The sequence below is a fragment of the Tauraco erythrolophus genome, chromosome 7, assembly GCF_009769465.1.
Source record: "Tauraco erythrolophus isolate bTauEry1 chromosome 7, bTauEry1.pri, whole genome shotgun sequence".
Classification (NCBI taxonomy): Eukaryota; Metazoa; Chordata; class Aves; order Musophagiformes; family Musophagidae; genus Tauraco; species Tauraco erythrolophus.
Genome location: NC_141471.1, coordinates 11080692 through 11103645, shown reverse-complemented (window position 1 = coordinate 11103645; position 22954 = coordinate 11080692). Strand labels below are relative to the sequence as shown.

The window sequence follows — 22954 nt, the reverse complement described above, 5'->3', positions numbered from 1 at the left end:
TGACCGGCTCTGTATAATATATAAGACTGATGTTATTAGAGTGAAATAAGTGACAGATATGGGATAATTAGCAATTCATCATTTCAGTAGTTTCACAGCAGTTTGTCAGAGCAGCTCTGCTTAGTAATTTAAAGTTCTCCTTCCTTAATTTCAGTAGTGTCTTGTGCTAAAATGTATTATGTGATTGATGACATTAAAAAGTAGTTAATGGTATATGCTTAATACCATCAGTATAGCTATGAGATTTTAGCATTTGCGGGTAAATCTGAACTTACTCATGAAAATCTCACAGCCGTAATTATTCTGAATTACATTTCCTAGGTACTATTTGCATACTGTGTATGTGCAATGTACAGACTAACCATGCAGTTGCACATTTAAAGGAAATTAACATCAATTAATTGAAAGACAGAGATTTTACCTTCCATACACGAGGCTCTGTCAGTATGACTTTGCAGGAAGGCATTATTCCTTTCCACTGTGAACCCTTTCAGAAAATACTCTGAGAGATCTGATGGCAGCTTGTGACACTTTGTCAAAGGTGAAAACTGTGCCAGGGAAGCAGGCTGAGAGCTGAGTGTGTGGCAAAGAGACACAGCAGAGGACAGATCCTCCACCCTGCTGCTGTCCAGAGGTCAACTGAAAAAGAGTCTTTTGGTCTAGAGAGGCCCTGCAGCCTTTTCCCTGGTTTTGGAAGAGTGCAAGGTCAGCATGCTCAAGTATAACATGGAATTGCACACTTTAATTTGTGGGGTTACTACGTGGCTAATCTCATAGCAAGCCTGAAAGGAAAACAATTTGTAGTAAATGACTCTTAGTAAGACTGTTTATAAATCTGATGTCTTGCAAGGTTTATGTAAACAACTTCGCATCAGGTTCTTGTCTTAGTAAAACAAGAGCTTATCATTAAACTCCAGCTTTTTCTCTTTTATTTACCCAGGAGACTTGCAAAATCCACGTTGTTGCTTATTCCGTTATTTGGAGTTCATTACACAGTGTTTGCTCTATTTCCTGACCGCAGTTCCAATAATTATAAAATAATCTTTGAGTTGTGTTTGGGATCTTTTCAGGTAAATTTTAAAGTTTTATTCAGAAGAAGTTTTATCGGCCTAGGTTTGTGCTGCCTGCTAACTAAGGAATATTGTCTCTTTCCAGGGGTTGATTGTTGCAGTCCTGTATTGTTTTTTGAACAGTGAAGTAAGTCTCATCTTTTCTACTGAGAATGTTAAATATTGTTTTCAGTAAATGTGTAAGTGCCTCTATAATTCCACTCTGATACGTGAAACTGTTTTAGAAGATGTTTGTGTTCTATTTATAGAATATATATGTGGCGGTTCCTATGCAACAGGAGAAATTCATGTATTTGGGTGAAGATTTAAGAACAGTTTGAAATCCAATTCTTTGCAAACTGAGATGTTAGTGTGTCTACTGTTGTTTAACGTGATCTAATTCTAGCTCTGTTACAAGCAATGTGGATTGTGCAAGTGAGGTGCAACAAGTCTAGAAATTTATCCAAAACTTGAAACACCGTTTAGTAAGTGTTTAGGGGTAATCTTCTGATAGAATCTAACCTCCAGAACAGCAGCAGATTTTCAGAAGTGATGTCAGCTACTTTTTAAGGTAGAATATACATTAAACAGCATGCAGTTTCTGACAGGAGGAATCTGTCTAAAGAAGACAGTTGCTTGCAGAGGGACTTGACATTCAGGTCTCCTGAATGCTATTCTGGTCTTTTCTATTCATGAGATGCCTGATTTGGGGCTAATCATTTGATTCTATGCTTTAGGTACATGTGATTAATAGCTAGATACCAAAAGCTAATGTTATAGCACAAGCATTACAAAACTGACTTTGAAAGTGGCCTTGGGGCATCTCCTCACAGACAGTGTAGACACAGTCTTCACCTCTGTTTTATAATCTTTGTAAAAACTGATTTGATACTCTAGAGGGAAGGTATGCCATCAAGAGGGACTTTGACAGGCTTATGGAGTGGGCCTATGCAAACCTCTTGAAGTTCAACAAGGCCAAGTGCAAGGTCCTGCATCTGGGTTGGGACAATCCCCGGTATCAATACAAACTTGGAGATGAATGAACTGAGAGCAGTCCAGCAGAGAAGGATGTAGGAATACTGGGGGATGAAAAATTGGACATGAGCTGGCAATGTGTGCTTGCAGCTGAGAAAGCCAGTTGTATCCTGCATCAAGAGAAATGTGGCCAGCTGGTCGTGGGAGGTGATTGTCCTCAGTACAAGAATGACATGGACCTGTTAGAGTGAGTCCAAATGAGGGCCACAAAAATTATTAGAGGGCTGGAACACGTTTCCTATGAAGACAGACTGAGAGAGTTGGGATCGTTCAGCCTGGAGAAGAGAAGACCCCAGGGAGACCGTATTGCAGTCTCTCAGTGTAAAAAGGGTGGATTATAAGCCCGATGGAGAAAGACTTTTTAGCAGGGCTTGTAGTGACAGAACAGGGGGTAACAGTTTTAAACTGAAAGAGAGTAAATTTAGATTACATGTAAGGAAGAATTTTTTTTCTGTGAGGGTTGTGGAGACAGCGGAACAGGTTGACCAGTGAAGTTATTGATATTCCATCACTGGAAGTGTTCAAGATCAGGTTAAATGGGGCTTTGAGCAACCTGATTGAGTGAAAGATGTTCCTGCCTATGGCCGAGGGGTTGGACTAGATGATCTTTAAAACTCTCTACCAACCCAAACCATTCTAGGATTCTATTCCTAGAGGTCCCTATTTGGTAGCCCATAACCATGGGAAAGTTCCTCACGTAAAAGAAAATTTTCAGTTCATCTTGTGCGTTTTCTTTTTAACACAGGTGCAAGGGGAGCTGAAAAGAAAATGGCGGAGTTTGTGCTGGAAGCAGACAGCAGGCAGAGACTATAGACTCCACAGCTCTTCAATTTCTCGAAATGGATCAGAAAGCATTTCTCAGCTCCACCGGAATTCAAGGGCTCAGTCATTTATGCAGACAGAGACCACCATGATATAAATCAGCTAGGTCCCCCAAAACATGAAAAGCTGTGGGATATATCATTCATTATGCAGCTTGATGTGATATTTTATAAGAAGTACAGTTTAGTTCTTTGCTTTTCTACATGTTGGTATTTGAGAAATTGGTTTGTGCAACCAACCAGTTAATAATAGAGACACCTGGCCCATGGATACTTTCTGTTTGGTTGTGGTTTTTTTTCAAATGATATTCATATTAATTCTGATGTTCTCTTGCTGTTTACTAGCTGTAACTATTCAAAAACTCATATACTATAATGGTCCCTTTACCCTCCAACATGTCTGCAAGATAGATGTATGGTATACTGTTCAATGTAGACTTCTTTGGTGCATGTTGAAAAGGTTAAGATGGGAAGTGAGAAAAATTCTTACACTTTATTTATACTTAAGGAAACATTTCTTTCCTTAAGGATTAGGAAATTCTTTCCTAATTATGGAAAACAAAATAAAAATAAAGAAATGTAAGACTATAATTAACCGCACTGGGACTTTAGTGTGCTAATCCAGGAAATCATTAACATTATTTATACAGAGGGAAAAAAGGTAGTACTTCTTGGCTAATTGTATAAATTTCAGAGATTACTTGCTACAGAGTTTGATTTGAATCCTGTCGTTCCTTTAAAAAGTGTCTGGTTTTATGTCTAGGTGCAGAAAATAGGGCTACATTTGCAGTCCATACAGAAAAGTCTGCTGTAATAGTTTTGATTAAAACATCAGCATTTTTCAATAGTGCTATTGCAATCACTAGTTATTATTTTCTGTTTAAAATCAAAGATATTTGTGTTGACCTTTTATTAAACCATTTTCTGAATAGGTTCTTTATTGCTAGAGCTGTATAGCATGGGATAAACAGCCTTGGATAGCATATTACTTATTGAAAATATCATTTTTATACAATATTTTAATTGAAATATGTCTCCAGAACTACATACTTAGCAGCTAAAAAAAAGGAATATTGCAATAAAGCTACAACTCCTATTTAAGGAATAATGTAAATTCTTTTAGCTCAATTCTATTCTGTATCTGCCTGAGCTGATTTAAAATTTAGTCCTGACCATAACTCCAGCAAAAAAAAAAAAAAGACAGAATCCCTAAAAGTTTACCATAAAAGGCATAAATAGAAAGAATTCTCAACAATGTCAAACCTCTTGCATAGCTACTTTGTAAAAAAAAAAAAAGATGTAGAACTGACATTCTTATAAATATACACAGAACATTTGCACTCTTTAAAAGAAATAAACCCAATGATGTTTACTTCCCATGTCACATTTAACCATGTCCACTATAAACAGCAAGTGGAAATAACATATATTTGCATCAGTACCTCTGATCCGTAAAAGCAATTGCCCTGATATTTCAGATAACAGATTGTACAGAGCTACCAGAATCCAAAGTCCATAATATTGCCAGGTGAAGGGAAGAACAGCAGGAAGGGCATGTCTTGGCAGGCATACATGTACATTCTCGAAAATGTTACCAGTACTGGGAATATTGTTGGCAGCCATCAAAGTGTCCATACACCTCTTGGTCTGATTTAGTTTAGCTAGTTATCAGTCAAACACAATTTATTTTGATGAGATTACCTTGGAGTGATAGAAAGTTGTGTCAGACCAAAGGCAGAAAAGGCCCCATGGTTCACAAGAGTGCTGCAGGACAGCTAACTCTGTTACCTGACACCAACCCTTACATGATAGATATCATTTGAGTTAAACAATAATCACATGATGAATTGTTACTTTGCCAAACTTGACTTCAAAGAAGGTACCGATCATCTCCAGTCATTCAGAGTGTTTTCAGCTGTCGCTTAGTGCAGTAACTATGAGATTCTGGAGTGAAGTGCCCAATGAGAGTCCCATGGGATCTAAAGATATGCCCCTACACATGTAGTTAAACTAAATATATTCCCCAAAGCTTTAGACTCAGAAACCACTGCCAAACTTCAGTATTTTTCCTGGATCACTGAACAACCTTATCAACAAACTCAACTGCAAATATATGAAGACACATTGGAGCTTTGAGGGCTGCTCCTAGACCTGAATTAAATACATCTGTGCACTTTAGGCTTCTTTCCCTGAAGTGGCATTTGGACTGCTCATCTCCCTGAGATGTGACATGCAGGATGTACTTATTTCCCCACATTTCTAGGCTAGAAAGGCACACTTGACAAGCATTCAAGCGTACTCATCTTTATGTTCAAAGAAGGTCCTTTGAGTGAGTTGCCACATAGACAGAATGTTGGTATAGCAATAGAGATTTCAAGCGATTAGTTCCATCAGTCTGTTCTGCATGATGCATCACCAATTACACGTTTTTAGAATTCATTGTGTCCTAGAGAAAACTATCTTTGTTCTAATTAGGTGAGCATGGAGAAAATCTACATTTTAATGATTTCTGGATTATAAAACAGACAAGCTTAAATAAGAAAATATATCTTATGTTGCAACAAAACAGCACAGATTCCCTTAACAGGGCACAGATGAATTTGGACTCGATTCTACTTTTCATGTAGGGAGTAATGCCATATGAGACAATGAAGTTGCACCAGTGGGAGAACATAGATGGTATCACTGAGTTTGTAAAGGACTAAGTGGGCATGCGAAGAATAGCACACAAGGGAGAGAGGTGCTGCATATATTTTTCTTTCAAACCAGTGAAAATTGTAGTACTTTGTAAAAGCCATACAATCTTAAGTATAGAAAATATGTTTCTGACAGACAGTTTAACTTCATAATGCTTTGTGCAAGCATTTTCGTATCAGTAAAGGCCCAGAGGGCACTGTGCTCACTTGTTTTTACTCCCAGAAAATTCTGATTTCCAAATAATTTTATGCAAAGTTACAGCATCAGCCCCATCATCACCTATTTATTTGACTTTCAGCTGCCTTTTCACACACAGATACATATCATATTAAAATGTATGTAAAAGCTGCAAAACAGTTTGACAAGCCTAGTACCTGATCAATGTTTTGCATCTTTACGACACCCAGAAAACAGATTCTCATGGCTTTGTCTTTTGTTGCATTTTGCACAGGGGTGTGGAGATACACACTCCTGCTCTGTGCTGTGGTGACTCTAAGAGTCAAAAGGACAATGCAAGAAAACATCATTTGGCCTTCTATCATCCCTAAACCTAGTTCTTGCTCAGTCCTAGCAGCATCAGGGGAGCAGGTAGAGGCAGCAAGACAAGCAGATGCTTTCTGGGCGTGACCTTGTCACATAGTGCTCCTCCCTTTCTTTATTCCTGTACTGCCTTTCTCTCTTTGGTTGCATCAAAGTCCCAAATGAGTTGTCTTCAGAGCACAAAACCTGATTTTTTTGTCCCCAATGAAAAGCCAGGAGCACATCATGTAAAGTTACTGAACAAGAACAATAATACAATTCACTCTCGTACTGCAGTTGATTGTTGTACTTTACTTTCCTTGGAGCTACCAGGGCAGCACCATTCATTCTGAGTGATTTTTATGAGCTTTACCTCCTGCTGATGCCTGAGGGACGCAGTGACAGATTATTCTCCAGTTGCTAACCATGATCAAAATCTAAATACAGAGTGAGCATTGACTTAAATTTTCCTCTGCCAAGTCGATTTCAGCTAGGTGCTCCACAAGCTCAGGTGAAATTCACCTGCCTAGTTTCAATATCTAAAGCTGGATGTCTGCCTCTGAGCTAAAGACTCTTTTTAAGTGCCTTCTATAGTCATCATAGAGAAATAGGCACTAGTTGAAGATGATTCATCCCATGTTCAGCTGGGCATCTAAAGCGGGTAAGCTGAATCACCTTTTTCTCTGTAGTTACTATAAGATAAGCCCAGAGCTAGTACTTAGATTTCTCACTCTACAACTAAAATTAGGTAAGATAAATCTCTCCAGAAGAAGCCATTCAGTTATCTAGCTAATAGTATCCAGAACTCCTTTTTAAGCCGAGTAACTTGAGTTGGCCAAAGTTTTCCTCCAAGAAAACATGCAGGATGATTCAAAAGTTCAGGCACTGGAGGATCCCTTGGTTCATTTAATAGGGTGTCCCTGTGATTGACTGCCTTCCGTGATAAAGCCGGTAGCCTTACATCCCATTTTGATTTGCCTGGCTTCACCTTTCAATTATTTCTTGTTTTGGGTTGGGTGTTTGGCTTGTTGTCTTTTGTAGAGGGGTCATACGCTAAAACAAAGTGCTTTATACTACCAGAAATTTTCTTTATGTGAAGTCTTTTGAAAATTACTCTGAATTATGTTTAGATTTCCTCTCTGAGACACTAATGTCAAATTTCAAATTCTAACAGCAAGGCACTTTCTCAAATACTCTTCCTGATTCTCTTCTCTGCCTCGTTACACTTGTAACAGCTTCAGGCAAGAGAAGCAAAGAAAGTATTTTAGTATCTCCTCCTTCAGGAGGACACACACCATTGACCATATTTCTCACTCCCACTTGCAGCTCACCTGCTTGTACCTTTGAAATCTTTGACTTTACGTAGTCATTTTAACTGACCAGGAACTGGCTAGTGACATGCAATGAGTTTATCGCTGACATGTATTTTGCCATAAAAACTAGTTTCTTTTTAAAATATGTTGGCCCTGGTGTCTGGGTCATGTCCATTAAAGTGCTTAGCAAAATAACCTTAGGGATATGGAGAGCACCCTTTTAGCAGCTGAAAGCAGTGCTGGCTTTCATGAAATGTGAAGAATTTGACATGTATTTAAGTACTCCGTGCACTCTATGCTGGAGTTTATGAGAGCCCTGAACGGCACCGGGGTGGGTGCTGCAGGTAGCCAGCCGAAGAACTACCCAGTTGAAGCATACATCGGAACTGTGCTGTAGTGGCAATAACTAGTTGGTGGCAAAAAGTATTACAGAAAGCCTTCTACAGTCAAGTTGGAGGCAGCCTGCCCCACTCTGTAGCGTCTACTTCATGCACCCCAGACAGGCTGTGCTCTGCCTTTAACATGATGAAGGGGAAAGCAACAGGCATAGACCCTCAGCAAACCAGAGAATCTGTCTGGGACGCCTTTATGAAATGAGGCGTTGACAAGTGTGTATGTCTCACACTCCATGTGTAAAGACTAAGATGAATCATTTGTATTATTTGTCTTCTATTTTTATGAGTTCTAAAAAATATCTTCTGTTGACTGTGAATTTGTCCATTTCAGCAAAGCAATTGTGAATAAAGTCCAATTTCACTTTATACAGTTTTTTCAGACATCTCTAATGAAAAATAAAGCATTAAATATATCTGATAAAAAGGAAGAACCAGCAAGTAACCTGCAGAGAAAGCTGCTATGTATATAAGGATTGTTGTCCGAGCAGTTACACAGGGATGCAGGAAATACTTTTACAAGCAAAAGTACCTTCACATTACCGTGAGTGCCTATATAAGCTGTGGGCTGTCAGTACTACCCTGACATAACCAAATAGCAAAAGTCAGCATGCAGCGCTATTCTGTGGATGAAAAGACAACACTGAAATAATGATAATAATAATGTGTTCTAACATGCACGTTATGAGAGTAGATCAGGATAGCATTTAAAAGGAGCATTCTGTGATATGGTTTAAGCACTCTGTGTTGCACTTGGTTCTACCAAATGATAGCAGTAGGTAGTTAGATCTAAAAGTCAGCAACATTTCCATTGTCAGCTAAACCAGTGGCTGAAATGTCCCAGCCCCCTTTATTTCCCAAAGCACTGTAATAAATTTATGATAACCTGCAGCTTTTTTTTTTTCCTGGCACGTTAGTATAAGTATTGTTTTGAAATTCTCTTTTGCCGTCTTTATCAATAACTTTTAATCTGTCAAGTATGGTAAAAATCAAAGATGATGTAAATGAATGTGATTATTTTTTACAAAATGTACAGACTGACATTGTATAGATTAATGTGTGTAAATAGATTTTCTTTTCATACAGTAACTCACTGTATTTTTCTTCTAGTTTTACTCTTTTGTTCTTTTCTGGTTTCAGTTTCTAATGTCACGTACCTAACAGCCTTCTCTGAGATATGTTATATATAAAGCTGTGAACAAATAAATGTTTACATCTTTATGCTATTAGAGATAATAGTAGTTAATAATGGACTGAAGAGGAATCAAAGAATAAAAATTTTAAAGGTTTTGCACAGAACTTATTTATGTGATTTATATATTTATGAAATGCACTCATAAACCAAATTTTCAAAACTGAAAATGGTCCTCCTGCCTTGGCAGCACAGGGTTCCTCCGCAATGTAATTAAAATGGAAATATATCACATAGAAAACAAAAGGCCGAGGCTGCTCCTGCCATGGGAATGGTCACAGGGAAGAGGCACACCATGGCGAGACTGGCAGTGGTGGGGCCAGCGAGGGAGGTGAGCCCATGGAGGAGGAGGTGGCACCTCACAGGACAGCGTACTTCCCCTGGCAGGAACGCCCAGCAGGGACAAAGGACGGAGTGCTGTTTTGCTGCCCCTCATGGACCAGCAAATCTGTCCCCTTCTGTGTGTATCTTCAGTCATCACAGAAGCTACGTCACTGGGAATGGTCTTCTGACCCTTTGAGAGACCTGAGCTCTCATCCTCTCCCACCTTATGCGTGTGCCTGTATGAGCTGCACATCAGTCTGAAGCCTTTTGCGTTCAATTACATGACTGCAAAGCACTTCAGCATCCTTGCCCACGTGCATGTTCTCTCTCCCCCGTTGCTAATTGAGTGGCTCCACAACCAGATCATCTTGATGTCTGCAGGTGAGCTGCTTTAGGGCTGATGAGCCTGAAGGCACAGGAGAGCCTGAGTGCAGGGGAGCAGTGGGGCTGACTCCCATCAGTGTTGGCAACAGCGCTGGCAGGTTTCCATGGCAAGTCTGAGTCTGGTCAAATGCAAGAAGTGGATCCGTTTAAAAAAAATCTAGACAATTTTAACACTATCAATGCTGGCGGAGTCCTGTAGCTAGAGAAATGGATGTCCGTGGAATAAAAGCAAAGGCCAATGTATTGGGGAGGGGAGAGAGTGAGGGAGCCTGCGGTCAAGAAGCAGCTTGAAGACACCTTGTTTTCCCTTGGCAGCGCATAAGCCAAATTCCCATCTAGCTCCCAATTCCAGTTCCATTTGCTTGCACCCAGGCAGAGGTTGGCCCTTAGGTGACAGAGTGACAGTCTAAAAGGAGATTGACACAGACCACGAGGAGGAACCGGGTGCTCGGTGAGAGGCCCGAGAGCACGTGTTCAGGAGAAGCAGCACTACAGCGCACGCTGCAGTCTGCTGCATGTCACCTCCCTGCAACACCGCGTTGTCAGTGGGGTTTGGGGGTGATTTTCTTTACTGCAGTGACTCTGTGGCAGGACAGAGGTCATTTCCGTTTGCAAAGGGGATTCCTTGGACTGCACAATTCTCTTGAGTTAATTTCCAAATAATCAGAGCCTATGTGTCCAACTGAATAAAATAAAATGCTTTCTATGAATTAAGTTCTATTATTTGCAATTGACTGTATTTTAATACCCTCATCTTTCCTTAGCGACGTAGACTGGGATATATGTTGAGCTAGCTGACATGCAATTTAGGTTGAACTACTGAATGAAACCATTTAATAAGTAAGTATATGTTGTGTCAAACTAATTAGAGATTTTTCACATAGGAAAAATAAATATTTTTCTAGTAATATCCTGCAGAATATAGTCAGTGCCCTAGGATATTCAGTTAACTATGAATATTGGATTCGGAAGACAAAAGAAATCAAAACGAAGAGCTGTGCTTTATGTTGAAGTCCTCCTGCGTTTCTGAGCTGGTGCCTTTGTAATTGAGACTGCTTCTCAACACAATCCTGTTAAGCTGTGAAATTCTCTGTTCAGAAAGGCTTTATTTAGCAATAGCCCTCAGCCACTGCTTATCCCTGGTTTCCTGCTTCCATTCTTCACCTGCTCTTAGTTAGTGCCTTGGGCTTTGGCTGCCTGTCTCCGTAGGATGTGAAAAATACTCTGCAAATAATGAGAAGATCAGTAAGCAAGTTTATAACAATATAATTAATAACGGATCCTGACTACTAGGGGACATTTTGTTACACAGAGCTGTATTCATGAGAAGCAATTTGAAAATTAAAATATAATTGGAGTAATACAGTAAATTGTGCTGTAGAGGATGATTGTGTCTTAGCCAGGTGATGAATTGAACAATTCCTGCAGATTCTAGCTGCAGTTATTCAGCTAAGTACCCAAACCATATGGCCTGTTTTAAAAAACACTTCACTTGACCTTATTACTCAACAACAAAAACATGGAGAAAAATACTGTTTCCCTGAAATACACAACATCTTTAAAGAATCATTTTCATTTTGCCTATAAAGACAGTAAGTAACATCCTGTTTCTTGGATTAGGACAATAATTTATCAATTTAGACACCTGAAAGTACCATTTTGTCTTATAACATATGGAATTAATATTGTTAATAAGTTTTTAAAAAATCTTTTAAAAGCCCAGTGTATACCCTATTCAGTGTATAGCTCTGGTTACTTGTCCTGATGCCCCAAATATGATCTGACTCCAGCTTGGAAGACACAGGCAGTATTGGGGTATTGGGGTATTTTGTCATTTTGGTCCAGTTTGTTTCTATCTAACTTTAAACATCTCGGTTAAGTGTTCTATTTATAAATCCCCTTTTTGGCTGAATGCAAAGGCAAAATTCCAGCCCAAGCACTGATCCTGCCTCTGGGATATCTCACATCCTGCCCCAAGGGAGGGCTGCACTGAGGACCCGCCTGACGCCGGCGCGGGGCTGCAGCGGGGAGATCCATGTCCCTGGGGGCAGTGGGTTCAGCGAGCCCTGACCGTGCTGCCGCTCCTCACGGACACGTTTCCTTCTCAGTGGCAGTCTGACGGGGTCACACTATAGATAGATCGAGGTTTTCTCCTTCTTTCAGCTGCTTATGAAATCTGAATCTTAACTTAAACTGAGCGATCACTAGATTTTTTTGTCTCACTCCCATAACATTCAGTAAGAAGGTATTTACTTTGCAGCCCTCACTAGCTTCACTGCATTGAAATATTGAATTTGTAATGATTCTTGAATACTTGATAGACTAATCAGGAGGAGGAGGTTTTTATTCAAAAGGATTAACGTTGAGTGACAACCATAGTTGTATGCACAAATGTTAGCAGAGGGAGGGTTTTTTATAGTTCTGCTACCTATGCAAATTTCCATGCAAAAATCAAATATTGATTGGCATTGCATAAACTGAGACTGGAAGTTAGAAAGTTGTTTGTAATCTCCAGAGCAGTGAGGTTTTGAAAAAGCTTCATGGCATCTAAGGAAAATTCCACTTTCAGATTCCTTTTTATATGGCTTAAAGGGAGTAGTATGATATGAATCTATAAGAGCAGGGGATTAGACCTCATGACCCATGCACTTATACTTTCTACACGCCCATAAGACCGTGGGATCTTAACTGCATTAATACATCCAACGTTTTGGAAAGAAATAGGAAAAGTTAGAAAAAAGTTATAAACTTTTCCAAATCTGAGAGTTTAAACACATAAATGAATCAGAAAAATCATTAGGTTTTGATCCTTTATCAATTGCTATCACAAACTCTCTATTAATGCTATTTTAGTCACTTGTTTCAGCTGTAGATTGAATCTGACATGGCTCCTTTGTTTCTGAATGAATAGAAACTGCTGTTGACAGAGATAATTTGGAAGAAAATGTGAGTACTATAGAGAGATTTTTAGTCTAAGTTCATTTTCTCCCTCTATTGTGATCTGCATTCATCCCTAGCCTAGAAAAGTTCTTCCAATTACCTATTCATATACTGATCTATGAATAGTACAACTGTATTTCTATATATGTTCTCCAAATGTCTGGGCTGAATAGTTTATTTCCTCTGAGTTGTAATTATTCATCTCAGCATTTGGCAATGTTTTTTCAGTGGTTTTAACTTTCCTCATGCAATGTTTCATGAAGTCTAAAAAATAGTGACAATTAAAAAATAGGGACAATCTGGATGCTGAAGTATTTCATTGGCTCATAGGGAGTAAAGGGGCTTCTGACCTTCACAACTAACTTGCAGTTGACTAGTTTAGTACATTTAAAAAATTCAGATTAATGGAAAATGACAAATCAAAAGAAAAACATACAGGAAAATTATGTGAAGATGGGGATTAAAACAGGGTCAAAGCAGGATGTTATTCTGAGGAAATAAGATTATACTTTAGGAAAATGGAATAGTGAAGGGAACCTTGGTTTGGCGGTGGTACATGTAGTACGAGGTGAACGGAAAAAGGGTTGTGATAGGAAGTCAAGAGCTTTGCTGAAGATCCCATTTGAGTCAATCACTCCCTGGGGATCCTTTTCATGGGGAACTGTGAATTATTTTCCAAAAAATTTTCCATTGTATATGTATGAAGCTAAAGTAGAAGCTAAATTTTCAGACACATGCACTGCATATAAAACCTGAGCAGTTTTGCTCCAGATTGCAACCAAATTATACAGGCTGAAAAGTTGAGGTATTCAGGTACAATCCACCTATCAAGTGATGGTCTGTATTTTCTCTCCTAAATAGAAATTTTACGTATTTTAGATGACATGAAGGCCAGTTTTTGGCTTTCTACATATGACAAAATGAAAACTTTTCTGAGTAATGAATAGAGTCGAGGCCATTCAGCCTGGAGAAGAGAAGGCTCCGGGGAGACCTTATTAAAGCCCTTCAGTACTTAAAGGGGGCTTATAAGAAAGATGGAGACAAACATTTTAGCAGGGCTTGTTGTGATAGGACAAGGGATAATCGTTTTAAACTAAAAGAGAGCAGATTTAGACTAGATATATGGAAGAAAGTTTTTACAATGAGGGTGGTGAAACACTGGAATAGGTTGCCCAGAGAGGTGGTAGATGCCCTAATCCTGGAAATATTCAAGGTCAGGTTGGACGGGGCTCTGAGCAACCTGGTGTAGTTGAAGATGTCCCTGCTCATCGTAGCGAGTTGGACTACATGACCTTTAAAGGTCCCTTCTAATCCAAACTATTCTGTGATTCTATGATTCTAACACTGATTCCTCTGCTAAGACAGAAAAGTCCAAAGCTTTTCACAATACAAGACCAACAAAGCATTTTTAAACCAATAAGCAAATAAGGTAATACATTTGGAAGGCATTTAATATAAATCATGAATCTTGGTCTCATCACAAACTGAAGCACTGTGGTATTACTGTGTCAGGTGAAGGATTATGTTTGCTGTGATTCCCAAAGCCAAAATCAGTAACGGAAAAATAAAATTCTCTCAGCTTTCATATGCCTTGAAGTATTTCCACTGTATGAGAGATTTTTTTCTTGACCCAGCATGGCTTTATTCTTCCATTCTCCCAAATCAAAATACAATAATTTTGGCTTTCAGTCTTTCACCAGTGTCCAGGTTGTACCTATTTAATACCAGATGATTCCCTAATGGTACAATCTCAGTAGCCAGCAGGCTGCTAACCATCAAAGTAGAGCTCAAAACCAGCTAAGTGGAATGTCAGTTTTTGATGATGACTCATTAATCTGCCCTTCACTTTTCCACTTGAAAATAGTTAACATTTTGTTTCCTTAATAATGCCACTTAAAGTTTGCCATCTGCCTTTGTAAAGCCACAAGTCTCAGACATGCAGAGTCAAATGCCTGCAAGGTAACTTATTGCCTATCCCAACCTCAACTATATTTCTGCTATTCCTGACATATTCATTTAGTCTGTTCTTCAAGTCCCTCAGCAATAGGGACTAAACAATCTTCCCAGGGCAGAAATCCCATCAGGGAAGGTTTTTGTCACAAGCTGTGGCTGGTGAAGGACCTATGCTTTGTGTACAGCCCTTCCTCAAGTGAGATTCTCAAATGTCCTGGATACCATAGTAGTTCTTTGCAGGAAAATAGTTGCTGCTCTAAAATAAGTCTTCTGCAATGTTTTAGTTCAGCTCCTGAAACAAACAAAAAACAAAAGCAATAAAAAGCATCTGGATATCTATTTACCATAAAGTTTTATTGCTTTGAATATTCAAATGTTCAACTGCTACTCTACTGTATCTGCTGGGGGCATACAGGTGACAGTATGGTACCAGCTAGGAATATGTGCCTGTCTCCTACAAAGGCACATATTCTCAGGCCTGTTCAAATATCTAACTGAGTACATTTCAAGCTTTAAACCTATACTTAAGTCCCAAAACATCAGTGGATCTTAAGGAGCTGTTTTGGGGTTTTGCTGATCATAAGCACAGTTTAAAGCAACAGTGCTTGTTCTTCCTCTGCTGTGTTTCATAGTTTCAATTATGTAAGTTATAAATGATCTTGAGAATCCTTTACCAATACTTACCCATCTTACAGAATGTTTGTAATTCATCTTTTGCGTTTCCCCAGGATGCAGTTTCTCCTTTTGCAATACTGTGAATATTTTGTGACGTTATACGTATTTCCCTTTAATTTATATAGACACTACTTGTTTGCTGGCATTGGTCTGCACCTTATTATCGTCTCTGGATACATTTTCTGAATTGTTATGGCAGGAGGAAAACAAGATGAGAGCTACAGCTGATATAAGACTGTCACGAGACCCCTCAGAGCAGGAAACTGAAACTGGAACATTAAACCAGAGGGTGGGCGCCAAGGCAGAGAGCTGGAAGATCAGAGCATGTCAGCACGCTGCGGGTAAGAGCCTTGAGCACCCATACTGCCATGGGCAGAGCCAAGGAGATACAACCAGACTCTCCCACAGACGGATCTGAAACCCCTTCCCAGTGATCTTGGTGTTGACGTAAATTGACTTCCCACTAGAAGGGCGGAAGGGGAGGGCTTGGATCAGCTGCACCAGTGTCAAAGGGAGCTCTTTTGAAGGCTTGAGTTGACTTATTTCAGCGAGTGATTTTAAGGGACAGCGATCTCATCTGGGGCCGTTGGACAGCAGTGCAGACAGCTCAAACTGTCAGTATGACCTCCCAGCTGTGAGTTCCAGTGGGATGTCTGGCACGTACATCAGAAAGTCTTGCTATCATTGCTTAAGATTTGTTTATTATTTCAGATTTTCTCTTGCAAATGTTTATTTTAACTCCTGACATGGTGTTTCAAGTACTGAGGTGACTGTTAATTATGGATCTGATGTATGGCTGGAGAGTATCACAGGAGTTACTTAAAAATCAAGATGGCTTTTATCACAGTTAATTGCTAAGAACTTGTCAGATTTGATATAGCAGTACTTGGAACAGATTGTACCAGGCCTATACCTGTGTTACAGTGGAAGGAGAAAGCACAGTTTCAGATTTTGGATGAGGATGCACTGTGCTGTTCATGAGAAATAAGAATGACCAGACAAGATGCAGAGGGCCTTTAGGCCAGATTTTGTTTCTTCTTTTCTTGGTGAGTAATAACTCAGAGCTAATTTCTGACTGAATTTCAACTGGCATTAACCAAGTAAACACTTAACGCAAGTCCATCTAGGTGCCAATATTACTTACCATTCTTTAAAAATCAGCCACTGTAATGTAGCTGAGAAACTTAAAGAAATGGAAAGATGAGAGCACTAGATTTTCATTCTAACCTCCAAAGCAATCTGATTTTTAAAACTGTTGTATGTTCTGTATGTAAAATAAGAATAGTAGTCTTGTACAGCTGAGTAATTCTGAATGACATTTACAGTAATTCCTGCTTCTTCCTACAGCTTTGTTTCTCACACATAGTTTCTTTAATCTTTTCTCCCACACACAGAAGTGTTGTTTGTGATTTATCACATGCTGGTTTAGTATCAAATTAACAAACCTCAGAGGTGATGACTGGACACTGAAAAAAAATAGGATGCAAATCACCGACACAAGACACTGAATTCGTGCAGAAGTTTCTGTGCAATTAATGACAGTACTTGAGAACAGTACAGTTTGTTTAAAGTACTTAAAGATCTCCAGTAATTCTCACACCATCCAAATGAGATAATTGTTGTTAAAGTTGTGTCTTTGATGGGGAAAAGTAAGAAAGCTAGAACTTGTGACTTTTTCCGAGTCAACAGCAATATGAGTGATTGAAAAACAGAAGTTTGCCTACAGATGAAATTAGTGTTTCCAGAACAGGCAACTATGTGGACTTATAATAGGGATGTCTATAAGTTTTGGAAGAATGGGCAGGCATCCAGGGAGGATTACAGGGAGGAAGTTAGGGCATGTAGGGAGATAATCAGGGGGGCAGAAGCCCAACTGGAACTTAGACTAGCCCGCTCCGTAAAGGACAACAAAAAATACTTCTATAAATACATTATTAACAAAAGGAGGGCTAAAGATCACCTCCAGTCCCTACTGGTCACAGGGGGTACGTTAGTCACTAGTGATGAGGACAAGGCTGAGGTCCTTAATGCCTTCTTTGCCTCAGTCTTTAATAATAAGGTTAGTAGTTCCCAGGTGAGCTGGCCTATGGTGTCTGAGGGCAGGGAGGGAGAGCAGATCGAAGCTCCTGTGATCCAAGAGGAACGGGTCAAGGATCTGCTCCTTCGGCTGGATGCCCACAAGTCTATGGGGCCTGATGGTATCCACCCGAGAGTCCTGAGAGAGCTGGCGGATGTCATTGCCAAACCCCTGTCCATTATCTTTGGGCAGTCTTGGCTCACTGGGGAAGTTCCGCTGGACTGGAGGCTGGCGGATGTTACCCCCATTTACAAAAAAGGGCAGAAGGAGGATCCGGGGAACTACAGGCCTGTCAGTCTGACCTCGGTGACGGGCAAAGTCATGGAACAGGTTATCTTGAGTGCTATTAATGAGCACATACAGGTTAACTGGGTGATCAGGCCCAGTCAACATGGGTTTATGAAAGGCAGGTCTTGCCAATCAAACCTGATCATCTTCTATGATGGGGTGACCCGTGTGGCTGACGAGGGAAGGGCTGTGGATGTAGTTTTCCTTGACCTTAGAAAAGCCATTGATACAGTCTGATACAGAAGGGCGACTAAACTGGTGAAGGGGCTGGAAAATAAAACTTATGAGGAGCGGCTGAGGGAATTGGGGCTGTTTAGCCTAAAGAAGAGGAGGCTGAGGGGAGATCTGATTACGGCCTACAAGTACTTGAGAAGGGATGGAGGGGAAGTAGGGGAAGGGCTCTTTACATTAGTGATGGGTGATAGGACAAGAGGCAATGGGTATAAGCTTAGTCAAGGGAGGTTCAGGTTGGATGTTAGGAAGTATTTCTTCTCTGAAAGGGTTGTCAGCCACTGGAATAGGCTGCCCAGGGAGCTGGTTGAGTCCCCATCCCTGGATGTGTTTAAGAAAAGAGTGGATGTACTACTTAGGGACATGGTTTAATGGGGGATTAGGGACGGTTGGACTGGATGATCTCTAAGGTCTTTTCTAATCTAGAAATTCTATGATTCTATGATAAATGAGGGCTGGCTTTCTATTTGTCCACATAGTGTCAGATCATCATAAATTTATTTCAAATACCATTTTACTCCAGGAATCATTCAACTGGATTCTATGAGATGTCCCTGCAAGGGAAATAATTGATGCAGAACAATTATGAAGACTGCAACTATCTGTTATAAACTGAGTATCGTGTATATGTCTGCTAGTTTTCAAGAGGGGGTTTTTGTTTCTTTACCTATTTACAAGCATTTCTGGACGCATTGCTGTATCATGGCTAGCACAGTGGCATTCTAGATCAAATCAATGATCTTACAGTCACCTGTACCACATGTTTCATTAAAAACACATCTAAACACTGCTATTGAGCAACCTCTGCTTGTTTTCTTTCTAATCCAAAGTGTTCATGATCTACACCTGAACACATGCAACACCCAGCTCCCTGTTGCATTTTAACTATTCCATAACAGTCCCTCAAGACTTATTTTTTTCCATTGCCACTCCACCATAGACTGTTGTTTCTAAAGGATAACTTTCTTTTCAGCTATGATTGTTGAGCTGACCAGCGCATTTTCCAAGTGCAATGTTTCCATGCTATAAGTAATACCATACTTCCAGTAGTTTAAAGTTTCCAAACTAAGACATTGAATTTCCTTATTGGCTTCTAGCCTCTGGACTCAAACATTGCTCTGTGTTGCTCCATGTTGCTTTGCTGCACATGAAGAGATTTTCTTGCTATTGCCAGTCACTGGAAAATGTTCCTTCCCCTTCTCCAGCCCTTAAGATAACTATTTCCAGGCTGCTTATGCACATGAAAACACTGTGATATACCAGTTCTCAGGATTTCTACTCCCAGGGGAATGGAAAGCTTCATGACACATCAAATATCTCAGACTCTACTGTTTCGTAAATCTTACAGATTTGCAAGAACAGATATAATTGCAAAACCGCAGTAGAGTGTATTTAACGATAAAAACTTTCCTTGGTCGCTTTCATCTGAGTTTCAACCAAGGTGGAATTAACTCTGTTAAGATGAAGTTTTAAGATTGTCCAAAGCAGCAGCTTCTTCCTGCCTTCCCTTACTTTATTCCCTCTATAAGGATAGGAAAAGCCAGAATTTTTACCTGCTCACACAACCTAGAAAACATTCTTGTGCCAATTTGTCTGCTATAAAACTTTGCCTCTTTGCTGTTGCAAGGGAATACCTTATGATTCCTCTTTTTCCAATAGGGAAAGACTTCTCCTCAAAGTTGTGTAATATTGCCTATTTTATACTTTTATTCCTGTATTTCTGCTTTCATCTGTCATGTCCTTTTGAAAATGGTTTAGTAAAACCTTTTGCATCATCATATGAATAGTTTTCAAAGCTCGTTTTTTTTCCGGATTCAAAGCTGTTTTCTTCTGGTGAGGCTATAAAAAAACTCTAAAGATGCTATCACAGGTGGTGAAACTGGAATAAAGCTACTTAATTTGACTAATATCCCTTTCCCTAATACATCAGGTTTAGGACTCCATTCCATTCATACTCTATTCCATTCATGAATAAATCATGGGCATATTGGCAGTATTTGTGAGTTTCAGTTCTCAGTATTTATTTCTGAGGGTGACATCCAGAATTCAAATAATGCAGCAAACGCTGTGTATTTCCAGCTCTGAGAGAGCTTGTGTAAGGAAGTGCAGCTTACTTCTGTATGGAGCTGGAAAGAGCAACTGTACTTGTTTACTTGGAAAGGAGTGAGACTGTCATCAGGCAGTTAATTAAGCAATCAAAGTGTTTTGTTTGTGATACTGTAGGGGCTGTCAATTCACATTATTTGTTAGATTAGTTTCACTGGAGTGGAGTTAAGAGCTAAAAGGTTGTTTTCTATCTCTCTCCTGGAAACCAGCGGTGATAGCTGATGCAGAGACATCTTCAAGTTCCTGGTCCAGCAGGCCAGGCAAGAGAATTGCAGTATTTTAGCACAGACATGAGGTGTGCTGCTAATCAATCTGACCTTCTCTCTCTAATACTTCATCAAAAGCATGATTCTGTCTCTGTGCATATCTATCCCAAAAAGAAAATCACCCTGCAAACTACGGTTATTTTTAGCTTAGAGCAGTTCCCAGCTCTGTTTCACCATGCTGCCTGGCAAATGGTTAAATTGGCACACTGAGAGTTGGTGTAGGCAAAGGAATTGGAGTGGGAAAAGGGAGTCAGAGGCTGCTTAAACCAGAAAGACTTATCACACTTGGTCCATTTGTAGGCATAGTATAAGATCCTACCTGTGGCCTTCCAGAGAGCTAGAAGTTGAGTTTTCTTAGAGCAGGAGCAATTGGTAAAGTATGAATGTAGGGAAATTTTAGTAGTTTGAAGAGAACAGACTGAAGAATGAATGATGAAGACAGAAATCAAAGAAAATTAATTTTATCAAGTGAAAGATAAGATTATACCAATATTTCATGTTTAAAGTCTGAAGTGCATGAATAATTAAGACTTCTATGAGAAACAGAATATGTTTCAGGTGTAGACATCCATGCATGGTGATGAAATATAATTTATATTAATCTTTTGAAACTCCATACTGTCTCAAATAAGTGTGTCAAAGTGCTTAAAAAATATCAGCTAATAAATTCTCTCAGTTTATTAGCTTGATAGGACTAATCACATTTTTCCTAGGAGGAAAACTAAATATTTCAGATATGCTTAGTTCATACAGGAAATGTGCGGCAGTCCAGGATATAGTTCAGACCTTCTGAACACCAGCCCTGCTATTTAGCTATGAATTCAGCTTTCCTTGGACTTGACTTGTTTTGAGCCACATCTCGTACTCTGAAATAGTCTCCTCCCCCACCAAAGTTTTAATTCAAAAAGGATTAAGGGTATGATTTTGAGGTAGATTTAGGAACTTTCAGTGAAAGATAAGCCTCAAATTTACCAGCAGACAAGCTGGCTTGACACCGATAAGGAAGAGAGAACACAGAAACTACAACAACAGACATTTTTGAAAGTATTTAATTGACATGTTGCAGGGTTGCATGTAGAGGGTACTGAGATGAAGCATGCTGTCATTAACATCAGGTACTACTTTTCTTGATAACAACAAAGTCTAATCTGCCATTTGTCTGCCAATTTTCTCCTTTTCAATATGTGCAAGTTACTAAAATCATTGTAGACTGCCCTGGGCTGTTTTTGTGAAATCATACTGGAGGAGATAGATGCTCAGTTCAATGTGATTCTCTCGAGAGCTGAAAATCCTTGCTCTCTGTTCCCTCCTTACCTGCTATCACAGTATCCGCATGATGGAGTCTCTCAAACTGTTAAATATTCTAAGTTTTGGAAAAAAAGTAAGATCATAAGATTGGAATGTATCCTGCAGACTGCAGCCACTCCAGAATCCCCTCTATATTAGTTTTCTTGATATTTCACTTCTATCTTACCTACTTTTGACAATTTTAATTTGTTCTAGGTTACCTTCTACTAAAATTTGGCTTTGTGTTTAAACCATCACCCCCCTACACCCTCCCAAATATTTTGTGGTTTATGACACACTTCTTAGAATTAGAAGGTCTAGGCAGATGCAGCCCAAATCCTGGCTGACTCATAGTCCTATTTTGCTCTTTTAGCACATTTTAAAGTTAAAATTAATCTTTCCTGAGCACAGGTTACTACAGCTGTATAAAGCAACCGGCTTGGAAATTGCATTTTCCCAAATCAATTATTATTTCTACAAGAAATACCTTACCAAAAACCTGCAACTTCAATTTCTTCTTCAGAGTAGCAATGGCAGTTCACAGTCAATGATGTTACTAACAATCAGTGTTTCATTCTCTCATTCATTCTCATAGAAACATCGACATGTTGTTAGAAAAGATCACTGGATCCCTGGTCCAGTCCTCCTCTCAGAAGGAAACTGTTTCCACCTTGGATGATGACAGATTTAGCTTTGTCTAGCCAAGCCTTGGAACCTCCAAGGATGGCACTTTGGGCCATAGCCAAAGTTTACAGTAGCAGCCCTTTGCATCTCATATTATGTTTAATATCACTTCTAACATTTTGATCCTCAAGTGCCATGTAACTATATTTTCTTTACACAACAAATCCATACATAAGGATGACTTTTCTTCACTTTGTGTCAGCAGCAGATTTCATTAGTAAATTCCTACATTTCTGGACCAAGGCCTATGAATTTAATTAATGATTACTGTTAATTAAGATTAGTCTCAAGACTGATTTCTGAGGAATTCTTCTGATATCTTCCTCCCCCCAAAAAGGATTGCCTGCCATTTCAGCTTTTTGTCTACACTGCTTATACTAATCTTTCACATTTTTAGACAGTCACATGCCAAATGTTTTGCACTAGTTCAAGTACATATAGAACTCTCTTTGCCTGAGAGATCAGCTGTTATCAAACAAGGGTATTGAATTTTCCAGCACAGTTAACCATGGAAAACTCATATTTGATTTCCTCCCATTTTCTATTTATTTCATTCCTTAAGTTACTTTTTCCTTAAAAAATAAAAAGATAGTTTAAAGCTTTGCATCCCATTCAAGTCACACTACTCTTGTAGCTGTTGGTCTGATATCCTTTCTTTCCAAATATAGTTGCTACGCCTGCTATTCTCTAGACAGGAGATAGAAGTTTGGTACTTTGGACT

The 22954-nt window shown here is 39.4% G+C and overlaps 1 protein-coding gene across 2 annotated transcripts in view; it reads left to right on the top strand.

Moving 5' to 3' along the window:
- The window catches only part of VIPR2 (vasoactive intestinal peptide receptor 2), a 59237-nt gene extending 56234 nt beyond the window's left edge, over positions 1-3003 (top strand). For both annotated transcript variants that reach the window (XM_086614450.1, XM_086614449.1), the window contains exons 11-13: positions 941-1070; positions 1156-1197; positions 2830-3003. In XM_086614450.1, the coding sequence (XP_086470576.1) occupies positions 941-1070; positions 1156-1197; positions 2830-3003 (346 nt within the window). The remainder of the gene's footprint in view (positions 1-940; positions 1071-1155; positions 1198-2829) is intronic.
- Positions 3004-22954: the final 19951 nt, after the last annotated feature.